The sequence below is a fragment of the Humulus lupulus genome, chromosome 7 (genome assembly GCF_963169125.1).
Source record: "Humulus lupulus chromosome 7, drHumLupu1.1, whole genome shotgun sequence".
NCBI lineage: Eukaryota > Viridiplantae > Streptophyta > Magnoliopsida > Rosales > Cannabaceae > Humulus > Humulus lupulus.
In genome coordinates, this window is record NC_084799.1 from 66,385,629 (window position 1) to 66,395,024 (window position 9,396).

The 9,396-nt window shown below is 32.9% G+C and overlaps 1 protein-coding gene across 1 annotated transcript; it reads left to right on the plus strand.

Moving 5' to 3' along the window:
• Window positions 1–359: 359 nt before the first annotated feature.
• Window positions 360–887, plus strand: LOC133791800 (uncharacterized). The gene has a single exon (XM_062229717.1). It carries the CDS (start codon window positions 360–362, stop codon window positions 885–887), a length of 528 nt encoding a protein of 175 aa, XP_062085701.1.
• The last annotated feature ends 8,509 nt before the right edge of the window (window positions 888–9,396 follow it).

The window sequence follows — 9,396 nt, forward strand, 5'->3', positions numbered from 1 at the left end:
ATTATAAGTAAAAGATGAAGTGTTGAATTTACCACAATTAAAGGAATATTTTTTCCTTCTTCCTATTAATAGTGATCCTTTTTATTACACCATTTCCACTTTCTGTTGAATTATTATTATTACCCACTTGTATTTGGAAGCATTTGTGATATTTTTTTCAACTATAATTCTACGATTCTGTTTGCATAGTAATTTTCCTTTTTTTTATTTGACTATTTCTGATAATATCTTTGTAGTTTGTACTATTGTTACAGACAGGGACACAACAACTCTCCATTGATATAAATCCAAGTTTTTGTGATGCACCATTTCTGAGTTTCTGAATCCACAACTCATTTTGTTTTAGAAAGAAAAAAGAAATGCTTCTTACGAGCCCATCAGCACCAGTCTTGAACTCTTGGATACCTCACTCAAAAGACTCATCATCACCAGAACTAGAGCCACTACTCCACCTTCAAAGAACCAAATCAGTCTCCTTAACCTGTTCTTTTCTTCTTCTTCTTCTTCTTCACCCACTCATGAGTCAACAAACAGATCATTCCATCCCATCTCCATATCAAAATCACAACATCCACCAAAACAACAAGAGGAGCCCCATATCGAAAATCAAAGCTAAAAAATCCCAGGAAGAGCAAAAGGGGAACGGCAAAATCGATTCAGGATCGTCATCCACGATCCAGAGATTGTTGTCCTGCTCTGGTTTGGGATGTAAAGTCACGAGTGAAGAAAGGTGCTCTATGGAGAACGAAGAGAGGGTTTTGCAGACGCTTGTGACGGGTGACAGAGTTGGCAGAAACGGTGGCCGGATTGGGGGTGGAGCCGGCGATGGGAGAGGATCTGGCGGTGGAGATGGTGATGACAGTAGTGGGGGGTCGGGCTTCTTTTGAGGGTTATAAGAATCGTGAGAGTAATAGCACTAATACTTATTAATGTATTTTCAATTTTTTAATTTAATTATTTTTTAAAATTTAAATGTATTTTTAATTAATTTTTTATTTTAAAATTAAAATTTAAAAATAATTATGATTTTGACCGTTAACAATAACGTGACACGTATCTACCTAATCAGTTCACTAACACAGCTAATGGAGGAGCCCTAACAGAATTACAATTTTACTATCATTGAGTACTTTCCTACTAAAAAAATATTGGGCCATGTTCGGTATTTCTCCAAACATTAGGTACTATACCGTTATTATCCCTTAATTTTAAATTAAAAAAATAATTAAATTCAATTTTATAATTTAAAAAATATAAAATATCTCAATTAATTATAAAAAATTAAATTCTTATTTATTTACAAACTTAAGTCTATTAAAAGTTATAAATTTAAATAAAAAAACAAATAAATTAATAAAAAAGAGAGAAATAAATCTAACATCTCGACAGAGATGAGAGGGAGGGATGCATAGTGACTTTGAGAGGTTGGATTCCTGCAAATCATATACATTGGTTGCAATTTGAATGCTATACTGATCACAACCATGAAACGAATGGCAAGAACAAAGTATTGGGATTAAAACCCAGCCGCACAAGTTTAGCAAGAATCTCAGTAAAAATGTGAGACCTCAAAAGTTCTTGGGTGGGTTATGAACAATTTTAAATTTTTTTTACAAAAAGCGCAAATCATAAAATTCTAAAAGCTTCAAATATAAAGATTCACCAAAAATACCAGAATCTGAAACTTGGAAACCCATGCCCAAAATCAAACCTAGATTTTTCTGATGGGAAGCTTGGAGATGTCGGGGATGAAGTCAAAACCTCTGTGATGTCTGTTTGTCTAGATCCATCATCACCCGTTTGCCGAAGTCGATCGCCGCCTCACGCTGACTCAGGTCGAGAAAAGCCCTGCTGCCCAGGTTGAGCCTCGTGTTTCCAACCTCATCGATTAACTTATGGAAGAAGAAGAAAGGTGGGGAGGAAGATGTACAGTGGCAACGTGGCTACAGTGGCGTTCCACCGGAGGTGAGGAAGAAGATAGTGAGGGTGAGGAAGAGGAATAGACAGAGATCGGGAAGAGAGAGAGAGTGGTTTCAAGAGAATAGTTTTAGAATTTGACAATGTCTTTTATCCAATTAGCACTTTGGATCTTCTATTTTGAGAAATGAATTTTTGGATGATGTGTACTGTAATGTAAAATAGATTAAATAGAATCCTAAACTTGATTTTAGTCACAATGTTGTAAGCTAGAATTACAAATAATTCACTAAATTAATAATTTAAAACAAAGACAAAATTATTTTGCTTGACAACTATGTTACTATATTCAATTTTTTCTTCATCAAAATTGGATTTAGAAGTCTATTTAAACTATTTTACAAAATATAGGGTCCAAAAAATTTTTGTCAAAATACAGAGTTTAAACAAGTAATGAAAAAAAACATAGGTCCAAAAAAGTATAAACATTTTAAAAAAAAATGTTTTTTAATTTAGATATTCCAAAATTAATGGTTTTAATTTAGATTTTGTTTTTTTATTTTAATTTAGATATAATATTAAAAATATTATTATTATAATTTTGATGTTTTAAAAATGTATTTTTAAATAAAATTTTTATTTTAAAATTAATTTTTAAGAATGAGTTTAATTTGTACCTTACACGTGTCCCTAATAAGGAATTAACTTAATAGAATTGAACAAAATTACTATTTTACTCACTTTAGGTATTTTACCCACAAAAATAAGAGAATTTATGCTGGTTACAAACTCCAAACATTGAATACTTTTGTTGCAAATATTCCTTAATATATAATTATATTTATTTAGACTTAAATATTCTTTCAATTTGTGTCGCAAGTGAAAGGATGTATATATAAGCCCGGCCCATTATTTAATTTTAATATATTTTTTTTGAGAAAAGAATACAAACACCACATAACACTCAACTAAGAAAGGGACTTCTTCTTCAAGTATATTTTGTTGTTTTATGAGCTTTTTTATATAAATTTTTGGAGGCAATTTTATCTTATGTTGGTCATGTTTATAGGTTTTTTTTTTTTCAGTTGCAGTTCTTATGTTTTACACTTTATAACACTTAGGTCCCGAAAGTTGATTTTGTATCAGTTAGGTTTACAATCTGTTCAAATCGTATTATTTAGGTCCCTAAATGCTATTTTTATTTCTTTCAAAATACATAAATAAAATATAAAAAATGGTGAATCATTCTTAAAAAAATTAGACCACTTAATTTATAACAATACCAAACATGACATTGAAAAAAAAATATTTTCATGGCAATTCAAAAAATATTTAATGGTTTTATAAATTAAATTAATTTTTCATTAAAAAAATTCTTACCTATGTTGTCGCAATAGGGTCACGAAATACTGAGATTTCGTGTCCTGCATGTACTCTACTGCGACGACTTGTTGTCGTTGTATATTAATTTTTTTGTAAAAAAAATTCATTTTAATATTAATTAGATCTAATTATAAATAAAACCAATTTATATAACGACCAGTAATTTAATATTAATTAAAATTATAAATATTTAAGAGAAATTATATTAATATGAAATCAAAATAAAAATAGTACTGAAAATGTAAAAACCTAAGTAGTATCGAATATGTAAAAAAAAAAACTAAGTAGTACCGAAAATATAAAAAACTAAGTAGGTTTATAGATTGTATCCCATTTGTTCTACGGAATTTCTGTATTGCTACCATTAGTTCCCCAATAGAAAGAAAAGAAAGGTAAGCGAAGTTTCTTACAAACAACATTTGAAAATTTGAAAGTGCTCATGACATAGATAGGAATAAACCAAAGGACAATATTTATTAAGATTTCATAACTCTATCTTGAAAAAAAAATATCACTTTATTTTTATTCATTTTACATTTTACATGCACAATAAAATGTGCATTTTTTGTTATACCAAGTAACTTGTTATACTATATATAAACTCATTAGTTTTTAAAATAGAGTTAAAAGTAATAAAAAATATCTTATATAATAAGATATCATAATATAACATAAATATGAGTCATCTTTTAAAAGGTTACCAATCAATATATTAAGGTTACTATTAACACTCAGAAATTATTAACGGCAAAGACGACTCAATAACTCTTCAATAAATGATTATGAAAAACATTTAGGGTGAAGTAAATGAAATCACTCAAAGTTGAGAGAAATGAGGAAGTCGATGAAGAAGAAGTATTCTCATAGATGACACCAAAATGTTGACACTGATTTTTGGGTCAATGCCAACTATGGTAGTAGTGGTGTATGTTTTGAACAAATTTACCATTTTATAAATAAGAGAAATGTAAATATCATTTTGACCTCTATGTTGTGCAAAAATACTCGATTAAACTCTTTGTTTTGTTAAATAATAGTTTGGTCATTTTGCAAAATGGAATAAAACATATAGTACCCTAACTAGAAATGCACACAGGACGGGGTAGGGAAATAGTGGGGCGTGCTCCCCTCATTCTTGTCCCCGTTAACAATTTTAATACTTGTCCTCACTGTAAAGACCCAACTAATTTAATGTAACGTCCCTAAGGTAGGGTACGTCTGCCACATACTCGTAATTCTAGGGTTTACGAGTATGTAAGGCACTTGACCAAAAGAATTAAATAAAATGATACGAAGAAATACAGAAAAATTTAAAACTTTTATATAAACTTATTAGAAGAAATTATTACACGTATGAATACTTTAAATTTAAGGCAGCCATATGAAAACTCTAAACCATTATTGCATTGCTACTGAGTCCGTGCTCCACAAGTTGCTCAACAGCTAAAGCCACACCTGGAAAAATGTTGGAAAATAACATAATGAGCTAACGCTCAGTAAGCAAATCTCATGCATACACATACACATGAATGTCGTGAGTTTGTAGTGCACATATACTAATATGCTGACTTATATACTTATGCATTTCATTTATTGCTCATGCACTTTCAAACTTTACTTTTATGCTCTTTCTTTTAGTTTCACATTTTTATGGGCCCAATATCACTTGTGCACACTGTTTGATTCAGCCAATGCCTGCAGGGCTTGTTACACATATCATATAGAATCCCATGGGTTCTCCTCCGGCTAGCCATCATCTCAGCTAGGCTCATCATAACACTCATTTCATCGTTGCCATAGCTGCCATACTTATTACACATATGGAGGAGAAAGACGGAAACATGGCAAACATATCTGAATGGTCAACTCTGACCTAGCCCACACTAGTGGGCAGCCACTATAAGTCTTATAGACTTCCGTCTTCTTTACTGAACTTACTTGATTGCTTCATCAAAACAGTGGCACCCTTTTTAACATCTTATTATCACTTTGCTTAAGCCTTGTGTCATTTAAATGTTTAACTTTACATAAGACTTTTCAAGGCATTTCATAACTTTTCTCATATTCATATGCATGGTCTTATATCACATAATAATGTATCACATAACTGTATATGCCATGCATACATGCTGATGCCGAAATGCCAATGTTCATGTTCATGATTCATGTTGATGGTATTCAATCAAGGCATTGTATCACATCTCATATAACTCAAAACATCTTTAGTTATAATACATGAAGCTTTGGGTTGGTGGCGTTGTTATACCTTAACATAGAGCTATGGCTCAGGTCTAAGGTTTCCAGCCTAAGAACTTAAACGCTTCATATATCATAACATATAACAAAATCATGAACATAACAGTAATCCACACATTCATCAACATAAGAACGCATACTTGCACATAATTCATATCAATCTTAACCAAGTAAGACATCTTTCACATATCACGAAATTCATCAAAGTCATATCACACAACACTATCATGATATTCATATAAGCATTCTTCACATACTTATCATATGCATCATCATCATACCATACTTAACTCATCAGATGTACACAATCAATGTAGTCATGCATCTTACACTTAAGCACAAAAGGTGAGATTTACTTACCTTAGGTCCTTAGCTTATTTTAAAATTCCTCACCAAGAGTCAATCAATCAAATCCATACAAATCCTATTCAAGGCACATCATTTATTAAATTCTATCAAAATCATAAATATACACTATTGATAGTGTATATTAATAATACCAGAAACTATATAAATGATAATAATAAATTATTATCAACGTAATGCAAATAACTCTTCATATAAAACCATGCTTTAAACCTTGCTCATAAGATAATGTACCCTTATGATAATAATAATAATAATCCCAACAAAAATAATAATTATCGTCTATAATTAAACTTATTTCGATATTAATAACAAAATACTTCAATAGCAATACGTATATGGATGTATATATTCAAATAGTCATTTTATAAAAGAAATCATATTTTTAACATAAAGTTGTAATAATCAATATAATGATAATAATATCAGCCCCTATAGCTTATACATATATAATCATATTTTTTCCATATTAGCATAGACGATATATCAGCCCCTATAGCTGCGATATATCAGCTTATGCTGATATATTAAACCACATTTTTACACATTTTAAGCACACTTAAAGCTGTTTAAACCACTTTGACTGAGTAATACGATATCCTAGCATCTGAGGGAAGGTTCTAGACTTCCTAGGCTAATCCTTGATTATTTTATTCATCTAAAATCCTTAAATCCTTAATAAACATACATGGGACAAATGTCACATTCTTAATTATTCTATCTAAACCTTAGGTTATAATAAGTAATATTTCTAGGACCAACTACAATAATTAAACCTTATGATAAAATTAATATTTCTAAACTATAGGCTAAACTTATGAAATTCATAACTATATCTATGAGTTTCCAAAAATTTCTGACTTGAACCAATATTACGAAAACTAAAATTCTACAGCGTAAGCTACTACTATTTAACTAAGTAAAATTCTGAGGTGCTACACCCACCTATTCCTTGTTGGGAATAGGGCAGAGAATCCCCACGTCACCCTATTTGTAATGCCCCGAATTCTCCGATGTGGTTTAGTGGCGGTTTAGTAGGGCAGGAGGGCCATAGCTGTTTAATTACGCCATTTAATGAATATATGCATGTTTATGTGAATTATATTATAATATGATGTTATATGCATGCATGTGAGTCCACATTTGAAATAATATGATGTTTTGATAATTTGGCCCATTGAGGGTAAATTTGTGTATTTGGGTGCATGATGTGATTTGTGAATGAGATTCCATTATTATGGAGATATATTCGAGCTATTCGACATGAGATGGCCTATTTAGTGGATTAGCGGTTTTCTCATAACGAGGTCAATTATTGGATAATAAGAATGTTTAATTGATAATAAATTGGGAGTTATTGAGGTCAGGGTGAAATTCTGGAAGTTTTGACTATAATACCCCCGGGAGTGTTTTTGGGACCCCGAGCACTAGGTTTTATTTGAGGTTACTTAAGCTTGAAGTAGCTTGTCAGATAGAATGTACGTTAGAAAACCTCTCGTTCTTCCCCGTTAGCTCATTTTCACCGTTCGAAGCGTTTTCGAAGATATCTTGAGTTCTGGGAGTCGGAATCAGGCGAGGATCGAGGCATAGCGATCCTAGAAAAGATTAGAAGCTTCTTGACCGAAGGATTTGACGAGAAACAACCTAATCGAAGGTAATCTAAGTTTAAAGTTTTGAGTTTTTAGAGTTTCTAAGCTTATAATTGGCTTTTGTGAATCGTTGAGTTTTTGGCTCGATTGAGCCTTGGGTTTTGATGGTTTTGGAGCATTGGGAAGCTTGGGAACTTTGATTTGATGATTGGAGAATGTTTAGGTATGATTTTGGAGGCTTTGGGAAGTTGAAAACGTGTTTGGGAATGGCCCAGGGTTGGGGGCTGCGACCCTTGCTTGAAGAAGCAGGTGGGGAAGTTGTGCCTGTTGGGCGCCACGGCCCTTGATGATGGGCGCTGCGGCCCTTGTTTCAGAGGTGGCTGGGGGCCGTGGCCCTTGATGCCAGGGCCGCAGCCCTTGAGCAGGGTTGAGCTCGTTTGAGTGTTTTGGCCCCGGGAACATGGTTCTAGGCCTCGGGATCACTCCTACTACCCGGATTAGTGGGGATTGATGTCCTGGAGGCTAGATATTGGTTTGGGAGCCCTTGATTATCATTTTATTGATGATATCCTATAATGTGTTATGATTAGGTGACCGCTAAAGGACTAAAAGCTAGACCGTTCTCAAGGGTTGTTCTTCTATTCATTCTAGCTTGAACCTGAGGTAAGAAAACTGCACCCCGAATGTGACATGCATGACTATTCTTGAGGCATGTTGATTGTGTAAATGTGGACATGGATTGATCATGGAATGCTTAGTGAATCTTGCTCACTTGTGCATGGTACTGACTCATTAGTCAGAAGTGGCAAATGTGTCAGTATCAACTGTGAAGCTGTGACTTATTAGTCAGGTTCGGTAGTGGTACTAGGCATTGGTCACACGGTGCTGACTCATAAGTCAGGACGGCCTTAGCGTGTTCAACGCAAGCCAATAAAGATTAGATCTAATCGATATCTGCATTGGATGACTCAAAGAGCATTAATGCCTGACCGACCTTAAGTTCGATGAATATTATAAGCGCTTGTGTGACTTACCTATCAGTCACCGGCTAGTGGCTTACCTAGCAGCCACTCTTCTGTTTAAATTAGTGACTTGCTTGTCAGTCACCCAGTATGGTTTTTCTAGAACCTCAAGTGATATTCACTTATCTGTTTAAGAGCTATAAGCTCTGTGTGGTTATAATGATAATCATTTGATAATGTTTATATTAAATACTGTGTTTTCTTGCTGGGCTTTGGCTCATGGATGCTATGTGGTGCAGGTAAAGGGAAAGAAAAGCTCACCCAGCCCTGAGTGGAGAGCTTAGGTGGTGATGTGTACATATGCAGCCGCTTGACCACCACGGCCAAAGAGTTCTCAGAGGAACTAGGGGGTTTACCCTATTTTTGCCGCTTAGGTCGGCGGGTTTGTGATTTTGGAACAGTAATGATCATTTTGAGTTGTAAATAACTTGTAAATGATCTTGTGGGCCCATGAACATTTTTATGTATATAATAAAATATATCCTTTCCTTTTTACTGATTTTCTACCTTAGCCTATTAATAACACTTAGAACACGTTTTTAACCAAAGGACTCGGGTAGCGGGTCAAATTTCCGGTTCATCGTAACGGTTCTGGGGTAACCAGGGCATTACACTATTTATTTAAAAAATAAATTTTTGAAGAAAAAAAATGAATTTCATAAAAATTAAAATATTATGCATTTTTTTTTTTTTGAAATGGACAATATTTATAGTTTAAAATATTAAATATTATCCTAAATAAAATTTAAAATCTTTAAAAATTTATTAAAAATATGAAATACATAAGAAAATAGTACACAAAGGGACACCCATTTAATATTTAGGGATAAAAAATTGTCGAGAATTCATGCTAGGGCTGCACA

Excerpts from the sequence above, each read along its gene's own strand:
- LOC133791800 (XM_062229717.1), top strand. The coding sequence starts at position 360 with ATGCTTCTTACGAGCCCATCAGCACCAGTCTTGAACTCTTGGATACCT.